General features: G+C 51.8%; 3 protein-coding genes across 3 annotated transcripts; 2 read left to right on the top strand and 1 right to left on the bottom strand.

Moving 5' to 3' along the window:
* Positions 1-6,008: 6,008 nt before the first annotated feature.
* INO80B (INO80 complex subunit B) lies at positions 6,009-8,839 on the top strand. The gene is made up of 5 exons (XM_058550883.1): positions 6,009-6,116; positions 6,347-6,539; positions 6,759-6,877; positions 7,045-7,214; positions 8,219-8,839. Exons 1-5 carry the CDS (start codon positions 6,059-6,061, stop codon positions 8,747-8,749), a joined length of 1,071 nt encoding a protein of 356 aa, XP_058406866.1. The 5' UTR covers positions 6,009-6,058; the 3' UTR covers positions 8,750-8,839.
* Positions 8,840-9,311: 472 nt separating this feature from the next.
* WBP1 (WW domain binding protein 1) lies at positions 9,312-11,742 on the top strand. Its single transcript, XM_058550884.1, has 4 exons — positions 9,312-9,561; positions 10,498-10,600; positions 10,727-10,903; positions 11,077-11,742. The coding sequence occupies exons 1-4, from the start codon at positions 9,493-9,495 to the stop codon at positions 11,535-11,537; spliced, it is 810 nt and encodes a 269-aa protein (XP_058406867.1). The 5' UTR covers positions 9,312-9,492; the 3' UTR covers positions 11,538-11,742.
* Positions 11,743-11,922: 180 nt separating this feature from the next.
* On the bottom strand, positions 11,923-15,686 carry MOGS (mannosyl-oligosaccharide glucosidase). Its single transcript, XM_058550882.1, has 4 exons — positions 15,206-15,686; positions 14,796-15,022; positions 14,102-14,298; positions 11,923-13,874 (listed from the first exon to the last, which is right to left on the bottom strand). The coding sequence occupies exons 1-4, from the start codon at positions 15,555-15,557 to the stop codon at positions 12,131-12,133; spliced, it is 2,520 nt and encodes an 839-aa protein (XP_058406865.1). The 5' UTR covers positions 15,558-15,686; the 3' UTR covers positions 11,923-12,130.
* Positions 15,687-15,888: the final 202 nt, after the last annotated feature.

Genomic DNA, 15,888 nt, shown 5'->3' with positions numbered 1-15,888 from the left:
CTTGTCCACTGCTTTGTGCCTAGTGCCTGGTGCACAGGAAGGGCTCAGTACACATCAGTTGAAGTGAATGAACACAGGAGATGCCTAAAGGAAGCGTGCAGATTGGAGCGTGCTTGATCGGGATGAGCCGGGCCATTGTATTAAAATGGTTCATTTCAAACGTTTGTTTTTTAGCAACAGAACGCCTTTTTCCCCAAATGAAATCTTACCTGGAATATGTGAAATAGAATCAGAGCTGCTGTGATGGAAGCAGGGGCTGGAGCCTCACACCTTGTCCTCTCTGCAGGCCCCCTCCACCCGCCCCGTGGAACACAGAAAACCCCTGACAAGAGGTGGAGGAATGGAAGACATTTGGAAAGGAAGTAGAGCTCAAATCCTGCCTGAGAATTTGTCCTCAGTGTGACTGGAGATTTTGGAAAAGGAGTGACACAGCTAGAGTTATATTTTAGAGATTATAATCTGGCAGCCTTTTGTATAAATCAGTTGCAGGAGGTTGTGACTGGGGTCAGGGAAGCCAGTTGACACTGTTCTCAACTGAGGGTAGAGAAACAAGGGCCAACATTCCTGTGGACTTATTTATTAATTAATTTTTTATTTGTTTATTTTTTTTTGGTGAGAAAGATTCGCTCTGAGCTAACACCTGTGCCAGTCTTCCTCTGTTTTGTATGTGGGTTGCCACCACAGCATGGCTTGACAAGTGGTGTAGGTCCGCGCCTGGGATCTGAACCCACGAACTTGGGCCACTGAAACAGAGTGCACCAAACTTAACCACTACACCACAGGGCTGGCCCCAAGGACTTATTTATTTTTAAAATTAAATTCTTATTTGAAAACACATATACAGTTTAAAAAAAACTCCTAATTCTACCATTTAAAAAATACTGTAGGGCCGGCCCTGTGGCTTAGCGGTTAAGTGCGTGCACTCTGCTACTGGCGGCCCGGGTTCAGATCCTGGGTGCGCACCAACGCACCGCTTGTCCGGCCATGCTGAGGTCTGGTCTCACATACAGCAACTAGCATAATGTGCAACTATGACATACAACTATCTACTGGGGCTTTGGGGAAAAAAAAGGAGGAGGATTGGCAATAGATGTTAGCTCAAAGCCGGTCTTCCTCAGCAAAAAGAGGAGGATTAGCATGGATGTTAGCCCAGGGCTAATCTTCCTCACACACACCCACACACAAAATACTATAATGTAAAAAATAAATGAATGAAAGCATGCCTTTCCCACCATCAGAGAAAAACACTGAGACAGTTTGGTGCCATGGTGTGCTGTAGCCTCACCCTGGCTCATGAGAGACAATTGCTGATTTTCCAGAATTGTGCATTCCATTTGTTAAACACAGCTTCAATTAAAAATTAAATTATAAAAATTTACAACTAAATATATTAAAGCAAAGGTGATAAATACTCAAAACTCATCACTTCCTAATTATTTTACTGCCCATTTCTATTACCTCTTGACATCGTTTACATCAGTAGTATCTGTATGGGGGCAATGCTATGTATGTAATGATGTGCTACTGCACGTCTCTTCCCAACCCTCTGTTCACTGAAGTCATGTTTGAAATTGGCCGTGGTGGGAGTATTTACACAGCAGAAATAGGTAACACTATAAATCAGGGCTGTTTTTTTCTGGGGTAGCTTTTGTTAAACATTTACCAGCATGCCACTGGTTTGGTGCATAATCTTTGGAACTTTTTCCTTTGCTTAAGTCTGTATCTCTGTTTCTCTAACTATAAAGTAGATATTTGGGGAAGGTGTTTTTGGTCACCCAGTGTTAAGATCATCCTCCTATTTCTGCACAGTCCCCTACTGTGGACAATATTGGTAGGCTGAGGCTCTACCTTCTTTATGGCAGTTGGAGAAAGACATTCCTCCTCCCTCCCGCTTCTTCACAGCCCAGGGGTAGGCACTTGGCCTAAGCCAACCAATTGGAATGCTCCCAACTGGACTTTGCATCTCGAGGGAGTGAGAATAAGACCCAGAGAGGGTTCGTGATATAATCACTGCACCTGCAGCCCATGAGGAATGGGTGGCCGTGCCAGCAGGGAAATCCTCATCAGCAGGTTCCTCTGGCATGACTTTGGTGAGGCCTCAGCATAACCTCCGTCCTATGTTCCTGCTGCCTGGCCTCCCTTGGTTCCCACCCCTTATGCAAGGAAAGTACAAGATGAGCCAGAAATATTTTATAGTGCTAGGAAGTAAAAAAATGCTCAAAGAATGATGGAGACATGTCAAAAGGACACAAAAGCCATCTTAAAGGAATGCCCACTGACCAAATTTGGGACATATTTGAGCATCACAATAAGTAATGATAGTAATGGATTACAAACCCATTTACTGAAATAGGAATCCATACTGATGTAAATAAATACATATATAAGTGAATATAAGGAGAAGAGAAAGCTCTTCCTCACAGTAGAATGCCAACTAATACATGTAGAGGGAATAATGGAAGTAGAAAGACTACCGTTTGGCAATTATTGTAAGTTGATTCATATATTAATTTATACATCAATGGATACTTAGCCTGGTGGGTGGAGGTTTGATGGGAAACAGGATATTACAGTAGTTGCAGAGTATTTCCCCAGAAAATACTCATTAATTACAAAGGTGAAATGGTGACTTTGCTGTGGAGAAAATTGGCAGACACCACCTTGACCAGGTGAGCAAGGTTAGCATCTTGGGTGGTGGGATAGGCTGACACCACGTGACTCCTCATGTGATACACTGAGGAGAACCCAGAATAATCTTTTTTGTGTAGTACTCCTGCCAAGAATTTATGAGTCTAGACATGAGGAAACACCAAACGAATCCAGGTTGAGGGAAGTCCTACAGAATCAAAGGTCTGTACTCTTTAAAACTGTCAAGGTCATGAAAGATAGGGAAAGAGTGAGGAAATGTTCCAGATTAAAGCAGATCAAAGAGACGTGATAAGTGAAGGCAAATGCATGATCCTGGATTTGGATCCTGGGCCAGAAAGGAAAAGGAGACATTGGACAGTTGGTGACATTTGAATGGGGTCTGTAGATTGGACAGTAGTGTGGTATCATTGTTAATTTCCTGATTGGGAGGGTTGCACAAAGGTTATAGAACAGTGTACTTGTTTTCAGGAAATACACAGTGAAATATTTAGGGGTGAAATGGCATCATGTCTCCCACTTGCTCTCAGATTGATCAGAAAAGGAATAATGGGGGCCGGCCCAGTGGCGTAGCGATTAAGTGCGCGTGCTCCGCTGTGTTGACCCGGGGTTCGGATCCCGGGCGTGCACCGATGCACCACTTGTCAGGCCATGCTGCAGTGGCGTCCCGTATAAAGTGGAGGAAGATGGGCACGGATGTTAGCCCAGGGCCAGTCTTCCTCAGCAAAAAGAGGAGGATTGGCAGATGTTAGCTCAAGGCTGATCTTCCTCACAAAAAAAAAAAAAGGAATAATGATAATTGGGTGGGGGAAAATGGTAAATGTTAATTGCAGAATCTGATTTAAGGAGATGGGAGAGTTCTTTGTACTCTTCTTGCAACTTTTCTGTAAGTTTGAAATTATTTCAAAATAAATTATATTTTAAAAATGAGGCTTAGAACTCTTTCAGAAGGACAAAGTTCTTCCTTTCAGCCTACAAACATGCTCAAATCTCTCCCACTCTAAACAAAGCAAAACTAAAAACCAAACAAAATAATGAAGCCAGTGGCTGTGTACTGTCGCCGTTTCCTCCCTGCTGGGCATCAGGATGTTGAGGAAACAACACTGGGCCCATGTCAGGAAGCCTCTGTTTGAGGCTGTCTCTGCCACTGCCTAACTATGTGACTCTGCTGAAATCATTTAATCTCTCTGAGCCTCAGTTTCCTCATGAGGAAATAATGGCATCTCCCTTACGAGCTGCCATGAGAATCAAGGGAGAGAAGGGATATGAAAGCAGGTTATAAACTCGAACGTGTTCAACAAATACTAACTGCAGGTGATTCCTCATTTTAACTTCTGGTGATACAGGACTATTGCCTTCATACCCTGCTGGAGTGCATCCTCTTCTTGGAGCTCAGCCTGCCCTTTGAAGAACTGTACACAGCTGATCACAGCCTTTTTCTGCTGACACTCTCTGCCCTTGGGTGCCTTTCTTGCCTCTCTTGACCTCCTCTTCTCAACCTTGCCTGGCCCCTCTGCCTGCCTGCCCAGGACAGAGCCCCACTCAAATCTGTTCTTGGTCCTTTCCTCTTCATCTACTCTCTCATTCTGAAATCTATTTCATCATCTATCTCATCTATTTCCATCCCTTCGGACCTCCATTATTATGCTGATGACACCTCCACTCACACCTTCTGTCTTGGCTTCTCCTCTCAGTATTCCATCTCCGTCAGACTATTCCCACGGGCACTTCAAATTCACCTTGGGCAACACTAGATGATTCTCTTCCTACTTGCTTCTTTTCCTATGCTCTCCTTTTTTATTTAAAACACCACGTTGCCTCTAAATACTTGGGCTAGAAATGTAGAAGTCGTGTATTCTTGTTGTTAGCTTATTGAACACCTATTATGTGCAGATACCACCCTAGGAACTTTGCATTCTTGATTTGCTTTATTCCTTGAAAGAGCCCTATGAAGTAGGTCCTATTTCATTATGTCTTACAAAGCTGGAATCTGAGGTTCAGAGAGCTTAAATAACTTTGAGTCCAAGGCTACACAGCTAATAAATGGTGGAACTGGGATTTGATGATAGGCTTATTTGACTCCAAAGTCCGTTCTCTTGATCTTAATCACTATACTACATTGACTTCCTCCTGAATTCCCATACATAATTGCTCATGGTTCCTTTTAACTTTATCACTGAAATGTCTCTTGAATCAGTTCTTTCCTTTCTTTGTTCCCTGCTGCTAACTTGTTCAGACACACATCTCACACATATTTAAATTTATGTATATCAGTGGTGCCTTTTTCCAGTTACGAATGTGATATAGACTGGCTGTAAGAAAATTAATTACAGATCCAGATAGTGAAAGTTCCCCAACCCCAACTTCTAAAGATAACCACCATTAACGGTATAGTATACATTCCTCAGTTTTTTTTTTCTATGTATTTAGTAGCATATTATGCCTTTTTTAAACAAGATCACATCATCCTGAAACTAGCTTTCTTTATTTCATATATCAACACACACAGATGTACTTTGTTCTTTGTTCTTTTTAATTAGGTAAAACAGGCACATGTTTTATACAAAGTTTAGTAGGCACAAAAGGGTATATTATGAAAAATGTCTCCCTTCACCCTTGTTCCCCAGCCACCCATCGGAATTGCTGTCACCAATTTCTTGAGTAGCCTTCCGGGCCTCATTTTTTTAAATCACAGCATAGCTTCCCATTGTACGGATGTACCAAATCCACGTACCAAATTATTTTAGTGTTTCATTAGAGGGACACTTAGATTGTTTCCAATGCTATTACCCACTAAATTCCATGTCAATCTTATAACTTACTTATTACTCTTAACTTTCGTTAGCAGCATGGAGTTCCAGATTGGATAGATGCACCATAATTAATTTATCCATTTCTCTACTGACGAGAATTTAAGCTTAAGTACCGTTTGCCCTGCTCCTAGGGCACTTGTGCTGTTAAGCACTTCTGCCCATTTGCTGGCAATATAGTTCCTTGTGTACTCCTTCACCGAACTCGGAGCTCCTCAAAGGCAGGGGAAAGTGTTCATACTCATCTTTGTATCCTCACAGCCTAGCCCCGAATTTGGTCCAGAGTATACGCTCACCACGCTTGAGTGTAATAATAATTGAGTCGCCCGCGCTGAGTCCTGGCATTGAGCGCGGGAAGGCGGAGCGAGGTGGAACGCCGGGCCCCTTTGAGCTGTCCCAGCCTCAGAGGGGCCGGAACTCTTGCTGGAAGGATCGTCGTTTCTCAGGGAGGATTTCAGCCGCAAAGCGTGCCCCGCACAAGCATGGCCGCTCCGCACCGGAAGTAGGCGGTTATTTCGCTGGAGTCAGTTCTTCCGCGGGGCGGAAAAGGCATGTCTGCATGTGTCCCGACCATTTCCAGCCCCCTTTCCTGGCAGGACCCCATGAGTAAGCTGTGGCGGCGCGGGAGCACCTCTGGGGCTATGGAGGCCCCTGAGCCGGGTAAGCGCAGATCGATAAAGCAACTGGGGCCTTCGCAGAAAAGAAGTCCCTTTCTTGCTCCTTGGAGCTTCCAGGGTCCTCTGCCACAGGTGGGAAGGAGAAAGGCGGGGCTGTTGTTATGGTAACAGCGAGTACCGCGGGAGGACAGGGACCCTCAAGGGTATCGGGTTCTTCGGGGCTGTCCCTGCGCTGCTCCTGCCGTACACCATCGATAGGCTCTCCCCCCGCAGGGGAAGCGCTGGAGTTGAGTCTGGCGGGTGCCCACGGCCACGGAGTGCACAAGAAAAAGCACAAGAAGCACAAGAAGAAGCACAAGAAGAAACACCATCAGGAAGAGGAGGCTGGGCCCACGCAGCCGTCTCCTGCCAAGCCCCAGCTCAAACTCAAAATCAAGCTGGGCGGGCAGGTCCTGGGCACCAAGAGGTGAGGCCAAGAGGGCCAGGGTTTTACTTGGGGAACTTTAGGAGCAGGCAGAGATAGAAGGAGAAGATGGCCGGGCTTTTCAGAAGACAGAGAATGGACACTGTGACATCAGGGCCCACGTTAAGGCAGTAAGAACCCAAGAGGGTGTTAAGGAAGGCTGGATGTAGCTACTGAACATCAGACAGTTGCTCAGCTTACAGAGTGGTTGCTTCTCTGCAGTGTTCCTACCTTCACTGTGATCCCTGAGGGTCCTCGCTCACCCTCTCCCCTTACGGTTGTGGACAATGAAGAAGAACCTATGGAAGGAGTCCCTCTTGAGCAGTACCGTGCCTGGCTGGGTGAGAAGGATCTGGAGGTGGGGAAACTGGGTTTCTCATTATACCTGCTTAAGGGAAGAGGGTTGGTTCTGAGAGTGAGAATTTTGAGTGCCCCAGTATTAACTTGGCCAAATTAGGATTCTTCATCTGAACAATTCTACTTTTAGCTTTCCAACTTTCCTTTCCAGATGAAGACAGTAATCTGTCCCCCTCCCCACTTCGGGACCTGTCTGGGAGCTTAGGGGGTCAGGAGGAGGAGGAGGAACAGAGGTGGCTGGATGCCCTGGAGAAGGGGGAGCTGGATGACAATGGAGATCTCAAGAAGGAGATTAATGAACGGCTGCTTACTGCTCGACAGGTAAGTCAGTTCATTGTTTATTCACTTGTCAAATATATATTGAGGACTTTCCAAGTCCCAAGAACTTTGCTAGGCAGTAGGGATATCAGTGGTGGAGAAAAATCAGACAAGGTTTCTGTACTCATGGAGCTGGTATCTTGTGTATGTGTTTGTGTGTGTGTTGGAGGGGTAAATAAGTAAATAATTTTTAAAAGCTGTGAGGTTTATAACAAAAATAGGGTGATGAAATAGAAAGTGGTAGAAAAGAGACAACATTAGATAGGGTAGTTAGGGAAGACCTCTCTGAAGAGATAACATTTCTAACCAGAGGAGCTTTTCAGGCAGAGAAACCAGCAGGTGCAAAGACCTTGACAGTGGAACATGCTTAGTAGTGGTCCTGGAGAAGAATAAGTATGACTAAGCCACGGAAGGGTTGTATGCAGAGAAGTGATATATTTGATTTATATTTCAATAGATTACTTTGGCTGCTTAGTGGGGATAAGGGATAGAAGCAAGAGCAGCTAGGAAGCTGTTGAAGTAGTCAGATGAGAGATGGTGGTGGCTTGAACCAAGGTGAAGTTGTGGAGATGGAGTAAATCAGATGGATTCTGGATATATTTTGGAAATAGACACTTGGTGTGGGGGGCGAGGGGGAGGGGAGGAGGAATCAAGGGTAACCTTGTGTTTTTGGCTTGAGCCATTATCCAATTGATGCTATTTATTGAGATAAAAAGCAAACAACAAAAAAGCCTGCAGAGAGGTGGTACAGAGAGTTTTGGTACGCAGGGCAGGCAGGTAACATTACTAATGCTTTTCCCCTTGAAAGTCAAGGATAGATCCTTTTCAGCTTTAGAAAGCTGAAAGTCTGAAGACCTGGGGGGAGGCAGTATTAAGGGCTCCTGGAGAGGGTGTTCGTTCCACCCCTTCTCTCAAGGCCTGTGCTCAAGACCCTCCTCTTCCCCTCTCGCGTTTGAGGGGATCTCGCCTCTCCATTTTCTGACACCACCCCGTATATCTCTCCCCAGCGAGCTCTGCTCCAGAAGGCGCGGAGTCAGCCTTCCCCGATACTGCCGCTGCCTGTGGGTGGTGGCTGCCCGGCTCCTGCCCTCACCGAGGAGATGCTGCTGAAGCGCGAGGAGCGGGCGCGGAAAAGGCGGCTGCAGGCGGCGCGGCGGGCAGAGGAGCACAAGAACCAGACTATCGAGCGCCTCACCAAGACTGCGGCGCCCAGCGGGCGGGGAGGCCGAGGGGCCGCGCGGGGCGAGCGGCGGGGAGGGCGGGCCGCGGCCCCGGCGCCCATGGTGCGCTACAGCAGCGGGGCACAGGGTTCCACCCTTTCCTTCCCACCTGGCGTCCCCACCCCCGCGCCAGTGTCTCAGAGGCCATCCCCATCTGGCCCTCCTCCTCGATGCTCTGTCCCCGGCTGCCCCCACCCGCGCCGCTACGCCTGCTCCCGCACGGGCCAGGCGCTCTGCAGCCTTCAGTGCTACCGCATCAACCTGCAGATACGGCTGGGGGGGCCCGAGGGCCCCGGGTCCCCCCTTTTGGCTACTTAAAGCCCTTACTTAACCCGGACTCTGCGCCCTCTCCCTTGCCCCCTGTTTTCAGTGATTTCCCCACCTATTAAATTTCATCTGTTGCCTCGACTTGTACAGAATTGGGGGAATGGGGTATGGGCAGGCCAATTCCCCGTACACACATCTTGCCCCCACTGGAGCCTGCGTCTACGCTCGAGAAATGTCCACCAGGCCGCAGGAAGACAGTCGCTCTGCGACCAGACTCGGGTAGACTTTTGGGGTCCCGCCCCTTCCAGCTGGATTACCTGGCGTGGTCGGGCATTTGACGTCATCCCGAAAATAGGGCTCAAGCCAATCAGGGGGAAGTTTGTTCTTCTGGACGGCTGTTCATTGGTTGATAACGCAAAGCCTGTTCTGTTGTCCATATTGGCTGTTGTCGCTGTCAGTCAGGGCCATGGGTCGAACCTTACCCCACTCTGTCTGTGCGAGCTCTTGTTGTCTGGGAGAGTGGGGAAGGCGCTGAAGTAGATTGGTGACAGGGAGAAACCTCTGGTCCTCTCCTATTGGCCCGTCCTGCGGAGGGCGATGCTGATTGGTAGGACGGAGCAACCTGGGTCCTAGTTGGCAGAGCTCTCCCCATATGGCAGCTCCGGCCGCGGAGTGATGGTGGCGGCAGCGATGATGGGCCGAGCAGGGGCCATGGCGGTGGCGGCAGAGGTGGCAGGGGCGGGGCAGCTGGCGGTAGAGAAGGCTGTGGTCTTCGGGGGGCTGTAGGTGGAGGCATGGCTCGGGCCAGCAGCGGGAACAGCAGCGAGGAGGCGTGGGGGGCACTTCGGATGCCACAACAGCAGGTATCCCAACAGCTCCCAAAGCCTATCACGACAGCCATTTATTTCTTTCCCCTTTCCTTGTCCCGTCCTTTTGGGGGCTGGGGGAGGAACTCACAGAGCCAAAGGTACTGTGAAGTTCCTAAATATGTCCCTTCCACTCTTTGTCTAAACTTTGTAATGTAGATGCAGTTGACTTTGCCTGCAGCTTCATAGACCCCATCCCATGGCTGCAGTGGAAGCTTGCAGTGGCTCTCCAGTGACCAGAGGCATAGTGAGGCCCCAGGGAGGCTCCCTCTGTCTTGTAACAGTTATTTGTGATGTTTTTATGTATGCCTATTGTCACAACAGAGTCCGGCAACATCTTCTCTTGAGGGAGCAATTTGGAGAAGAGCTGGAACCCAGACTTGTGCCCTGGATGCCATCCTTTATCCTCCACAGCAATCCCATCTGGTTGGGATCAGTGCTCTGGGTCTCACATTGCCCTCCTCTACCCTGGGAAGCCTGAGACTTGGTGGTGGGGAGTGGCAGACCATAGGGAATGATGAAAGCATCTTAGTTTTGGAAATTACCTTAAACCCCTTACCCGCTGAGACTTTGAGATAGCTCAGACTGTCTTCTGGCTTCTGCCAAAACACTCCCTTAACAGAAAACACCCTGGGGAGCCAGTCTTTAGTGTGAGAGAAGTCTCCTGTATGGAGAGCTGAAAACTGCCTCTTTATATGTCTACACGTTGCATCTTATTCTCTAGACTGATTCTTGCTATTCCAAATCCTCTTCCATGTTGACAGCCCTTCAAATATTTGAACCCTCCTCTCAGCGTGACTGTTCTCCCTCACCATAGATCTGAGATAAACTTGGTTCACACAGTGGGATTGTGTATGTGCATGCAGAGGGTCTGGGTGGACAGTGCCTTGGGGCTGGAATCTCCCTTGGTTCTAAGTGCCTCCTTGCTCCCAGCTTCGAGAGCTGTGCCCAGGAGTGAACAACCAGCCTTACCTCTGTGAGAGTGGTCACTGCTGCGGGGAGACTGGCTGCTGCACCTACTATTATGAGCTCTGGTGTGAGTCTCCAAGGCGGCTCTTCCTGGGTCCTTTTGCCCACCCTCCCCTGGACCTCAGAATTTCAGCCTTCAGGGACCCTGCTTTGCATGGGAGGTATCTAAGACTCTCCCTCCTCACCCCTGCAGGGTTCTGGCTGCTCTGGACCGTCCTCATCCTCTTTAGCTGCTGTTGCGCCTTCCGCCATCGACGAGCTAAACTCCGGCTGCAGCAACAGCAGCGGCAGCGTGAGATCAACTTGTTGGCCTACCACGGGGCATGCCATGGGGCTGGCCCTGCCCCTACCGGTTCACTGCTTGACCTTCGTGAGTGACTTGAGGCTCTGGGCTCGCTACCAGTGGCCCCTCCCAAGCCAGGACCCTGAATCATCCCCACATTCCCTTTTCAGACATTTCAAAGCACACTTTTCCCTAATAGGAAAAAGACTACTACCCCACCCCTGGTTGCCTTCAGCCAACCATGCCATTCTCTCCTGCAGGCCTCTTCAGCGCCTTCAAACCCCCAGCCTATGAGGATGTGGTTCACCGCCCGGGCACACCGCCGCCTCCTTACACTGCAGCCTCAGGCTGCCCCTTGACTGCTTCCAGTGAGTGCACCTGCTGCTCCTCTGCTTCCGGCTGCCCTGTCCACTGCGAGGGAACAAATTTGGAAGGTGTTTCCTCCCACCAGAGTGCCCCCCATCATCAGGAGAGTGAGCCTGGGGCAGGTGTGAGCCCTGCCCCTGCACCCCCCTCTTGCCGCTATCGCCGCCTGACTGGTGACTCCGGTATCGAGCTCTGCCCTTGTCCTGACTCCAGCGAGGGCGAGCCAGTCAAGGAGGCTAGGGCCAGCACCACCCTGCCACATCTGGACGACCACTCCTCTTGTGTGCTGCCTCTGGATCTCGTATCCCAGGTCTCTCTTGTGGGGCTGGCTTCTGGTGAAGGGGACATCCCATAAGCAGTTTTGAGAGGGTGGGTGGGTTACTTGCCCACCAGTCCTGGTCCCAACTCCTCGAGTTCTCCTTGGCCTCCCCCTATCCTCCTAGAAGCTGCCTGAAAGGGCTGGAGTCCTGAGGAGAGGGGCAGTGTTTGGGGGACTGTGCGAGCTCCACCCCCCAAGACATACATAGGAGCCTTTGATCTCATTAAAGAGATGTGAACCAGCTGCTTGTGGATTTGGGTGGACTAGTGCTCAACTCACTGCATTGCACTTGACCTGACTGGATTTGGAGGGGACAGGTAATGGCCACTTTTCCCACCTTCTCTGAAGGACAGCAGGCAGCCTTAAGGCCTGGACTGAGCTAAGACCTCTTGGTGAGGCAGAGCTGGCAAAAGCAATAGAGTTTGATATGGTTTTCCAATTTATTTAGAAAAATAGACTCTGAATTCACTTTCACCCCAGGGCTATGTGGGATGACAGTAAGGAGACGCCTGAGATGAGCTGAAGAGGGTTTGAAGCACTGGTATCTGAAGGCTGGGGACAGAAGCTAGAGACTGTGTCCCTCTAGTGCAGTGGCACAAGGGGCCCGGCTCCCTTCCCATCCTAGCCCTTCAGTAGTCTTCAGCCATGACCAGTAGGACAAGGGTGGTCCAGCCGTGGAAAGGGCGGCAGCCCATGCCTCGCCCATCCCGGTCACTGTACTGCTCCCACAGGAAACCCGTGGCCTGGTACTGCCGCCTCACATTGCTCACCACATTGGCACGGAGCTCACTGTGGAGCTTGGCAGCCCGGGCCTGGTGGGGACCCTTCAGATGTCCATAGTGGTGGAGAGCCCCCAAGGCCAGGTAGTTGACATTGAGCCACACAGCACCCCGCCAGTAGGGGGGATCATGCTCTGAATTGCGCTGGCCATAAAAGGGGCTGGAGGCTGCGAGGGAGCGCAAGCCAAAAGGGCTCCAGAGATGGCGGCTGTCACCTAGAACGTCCAGCAGGGGCCCAAGGTGGGATGAGTTGGGGTCCAGCAGCCGCAGCAGCAAAGGAAAAAGACTGACATAGCCCAAGGCATCCACATACTGTAAGTGAGGGTGGGGCCGGCCCACCACTCGCATCAGCCCCTGAGGGGGCCGAGGCTTCAGTTGCACTGCTTTTGTGTGGTTCCCGAAGTCTGCAAAGACTCCTAGCTCTGGGGCCCAGTGCAGCTCATCCAGGCTCTCCTCTGCCTCCAGTGAGGCAGCCAAAGGGCCCAGTTCTGCCACTGCCTCAGCCTCTCCCAGCTGCTCTGCCAGCTGCATCAGCACACGGGCACCCAGTGCCACCCAGCACCGCAGGTCCAGGTGCCGCTCAGTGGCTGAAGGGTGTGAAGCCCGGGGATAGTCATCCAGCCCTGAAGGCAGCGTCTTGGGGTTCAATAGGGTTGGCAAGGCTGGGTCCCGGCCCCGCCAGCGATAAGATAGTGGCACTGGCCCTGCCTGGCTCTGATGGAGCCAGGAGAACCAGGCATGCAGGCGGGGAAAGGCCCTGCGGAGGAAGGCAAAGTCGGCAGGGTCACCACTCTCTAGCATGTGGGCTACAGGCAAAAGCAGAGTTGGGGGGTTGGCGTGGGCTGCCCGTTGCACCAGGAATTCTGGGGGCACCCGGGCTCGGGCCTCATCCCCCAGCACCTGCTCCCGCCCAATCCAGCCATCAGCATTGAGCAGCCCCAGCCAGTGGCCTAGGGCCTCCCGAGTGAGGCGGGGATCCCACCGCTGGACCACCAGCTGGTGAAAGCCCTCATCCCAAAGGAAGCCTCGTGGGAAGAATGACCGAGAGGGCACCGCTGTGAAAAGAGGGACAGGTGGAAAGAGGGCTGGGTCCACCTTCTGCTCAGACCCCTCAACCCCCATATCTGGCAACACCAGACCCTGTCCGTAAAAATAGCCAATCCCACCAAGGAGGCCGCTGAGGGCAGCCTGACCCAAAGCCTGCTCCTCAGGGCTCAGGCCCTTCTCCTTCAGCCGGAAGGTCTTCTCAAAGCGCTCTCTAAAGGCTTCAGCATGGCTCTCCAGGGCCTGCGTCAGCCGGCTGCCTGCCAGCTGCTCCACGGCTTGGCTTCCTCCTGCCCGGGCACTGCCTGATTCAAACACCAACTCCATGGAAAAGGGGACTTTCAGTGTCACCTGTTGTATCAAGAATTGCCCTTGTGCCTGTCCTTGCCCATTTGGGCCTCTGTCCTCCCACTTCAGAGATCCTGGCAAGCCAAGGTAGCGTTCAGGTGAGGTCCCTGGGGGCCGATGCTGAAACCAACTATTTAGGCGACTCTTCACCATCTCTGTCAGCAAGGGAAGTCCTGGGTTGGAGGTCCAGAAGACGTTGTAGCTTGAAAGGAAGAAGATAAATAGGAAATATTATTTAGGAGGAAGTGGTGGGAATTATAAAGTGATCAGGAGTCAAGAAGGAAGGGTCTTGGCAATGCAGGGGACATGGAGCTGAGTGAGAAGAGAAAGAACTGGTGGGAAGAGGGTCGAGTTGGGGAGATAGAAATCAGGCTAAGTCAGCATACATACCACCGTTACCACCACCCCACACTCTCTTCCCCGAGTTACCTGCCATACTTGTGGGCAGTATCCCCTGGACTGGTTGGTGCCAGAAGTGTAAAGCGGAAGTCACCAAGTTCACTGGTGTGCCCACTGATGAACTTCAACTGCCCCTTGGCCCCAACCTCTGGCACTAGGTCTTCCTTGCCATTTGTCACCACATAGAAGAACAGGGACACCAAAGGGAGAGCAGAGATACCTGAGGCCTGGGTGACCAAGGAGGACAGAAAAACCCAGCATTAGATTGGCAGTCTCTCTTGAGAATCAGCTTTAGTGAGGGCAAGGGACACCAGGCAGAAGCAACATGGTAAACAACATACGTCTGGGAGTGTTGAGGGTCACTGAGGGTAAGCACCCAGTGGGATGAGATAAAGAGACTTGCACAGCGTTCTCTGGGGAATAAGAGAGTACTTTTGTGCTATGTGCTATGCTAAGAACTCTACATATTATTTCCTTTAATTCTTACAATCCTGTGAGTTAGGTGCTATTTTTATCTCCATTTTACAGACAAGAAAACCAAAGCTTAGAGATAGTAAATAGAGATGGTCATACAGAAAGGTGTTTAAGGCAGGCAGCCAGATTCAGACCAAGTAGTCAGATTCAGAGCCCTTGCTGTTAACCCTCACTTCATACTGCGTTTGGTGGCAGCAAAGGAAGGGTGGAGGGAGTCTGGGCTGGGGGAAGGGTGTCCTGAGGCCCTGACCTGAGGCTCTACAGTCACTCTCCAGCTCCAGTCCCCTCCGTGCTGACCCCCAGGCCTCTTGACGAACTCAGTGGTGAGCCTTAAGGCCCCATCCTGGATGTGTTGACGCCCGAAGGAGACACCGTCGTGGTACTCCCAGCCATAGGGACCCACGCCGTCCCCCTGCTCACACGTGTGCCTGAGCTTAGGGGTCCCTGGTGTGGCGCCTTGCTGTGCCCACATCAATCCTGGGGGTAGAATGGCCACGTAAGTCAGAGAGCAGGGAACCTGTCCCTCTGGATCTCCGAGAACTCCAGGGTCATCCCTCTTCATAACTCTCCTGATCCACTCCTCCCCACCCTTGCTCTGGCGTGAAGCTGGGGCGCCCAGATTAAGAGTCCGCCTGCCCACCCGCCCCGGGGCCCGGTTACCAGTGAGCAGGGGCTGCGGGCTGCGGGTCTTCATGCCGAAGTACACGTGAGGGCGGTAGGTGCCCCAGAAGAGGTCCGGGGCCACAGCGGGGCTGGAAGAGTCGGGAGGCAGCGCCGGGGGCGCGGAGTGCAGCGTGACGGCCCGCCGTGCACGGTGCCACGCTAGCAGCCAGCTTCCCGACAGGCCCAGGGCCAGAGACAGGACCACGACGGCCAGAGCCGCTCCCCCGGCCGCGCCCCGGGCCCCGCCGCCCCGGCCGTCCCGTCGCGCCGGGCCGCCCCGAGCCGCCCTCTCAGCTGTCCGCGCTCCGTCTGCCGGCGCTCCGCGGCGCCGCCGCTCGCCCCGAGCCATCCTGGCCCAGAGGTCGGTGTCGCGGGGGCTCGGAGAGGCGGCAACGGAGCCCGAGTCCTGCCTCGCCTCCCCGGCTCGCGCGCAGCTCTCGGGCGACCACCGATCCGTCAGCCGCACCTGCCGGCACGCGCCTCCCGCCCCTCCTCCTCCTCCCGCCGGAAGTCCCGCCCCACACCGCCACGTCAGGTCAAGTCCCAGAGCCCGGAACCGCCGTCGCCGGCGTGGCACAGGGCTCATCACCCGGTCAGCCTCCTGGGCCGTGTCCACTGGGTCAGTATTTATTCGGCGTCCTTACGGAATTCACAAGCTAGAAGAAAAAAACAATCCCACA

This window comes from Diceros bicornis, chromosome 12 (assembly GCF_020826845.1).
Source record: "Diceros bicornis minor isolate mBicDic1 chromosome 12, mDicBic1.mat.cur, whole genome shotgun sequence".
In the NCBI taxonomy this organism is placed as follows: domain Eukaryota; kingdom Metazoa; phylum Chordata; class Mammalia; order Perissodactyla; family Rhinocerotidae; genus Diceros; species Diceros bicornis.
The sequence above is the reverse complement of the archived record's forward strand: the minus strand, read 5'-3'. Positions and strand labels throughout refer to the sequence as shown.

Bases quoted from the DNA above. Each gene is read 5' to 3' on its own strand.
- INO80B (XM_058550883.1), top strand. From the start codon at position 6,059: ATGAGTAAGCTGTGGCGGCGCGGGAGCACCTCTGGGGCTATGGAGGCC. The intron at 6,117-6,346 runs GTAAGCGCAGAT...CTCCCCCCGCAG, and splicing joins TATGGAGGCCCCTGAGCCGG to GGGAAGCGCTGGAGTTGAGT. The intron at 7,215-8,218 runs GTAAGTCAGTTC...ATCTCTCCCCAG, and splicing joins GGCTGCTTACTGCTCGACAG to CGAGCTCTGCTCCAGAAGGC.
- MOGS (XM_058550882.1), bottom strand. From the start codon at position 15,557: ATGGCTCGGGGCGAGCGGCGGCGCCGCGGAGCGCCGGCAGACGGAGCG. The intron at 15,023-15,205 runs GTAACCGGGCCC...TTCTACCCCCAG, and splicing joins CCCGCAGCCCCTGCTCACTG to GATTGATGTGGGCACAGCAA. The intron at 14,299-14,795 runs GTCAGGGCCTCA...TTGGTCACCCAG, and splicing joins GAGTGACTGTAGAGCCTCAG to GCCTCAGGTATCTCTGCTCT.
- WBP1 (XM_058550884.1), top strand. From the start codon at position 9,493: ATGGCTCGGGCCAGCAGCGGGAACAGCAGCGAGGAGGCGTGGGGGGCA. The intron at 10,601-10,726 runs GTGAGTCTCCAA...TCACCCCTGCAG, and splicing joins CTACTATTATGAGCTCTGGT to GGTTCTGGCTGCTCTGGACC. The intron at 10,904-11,076 runs GTGAGTGACTTG...TCTCTCCTGCAG, and splicing joins CGGTTCACTGCTTGACCTTC to GCCTCTTCAGCGCCTTCAAA.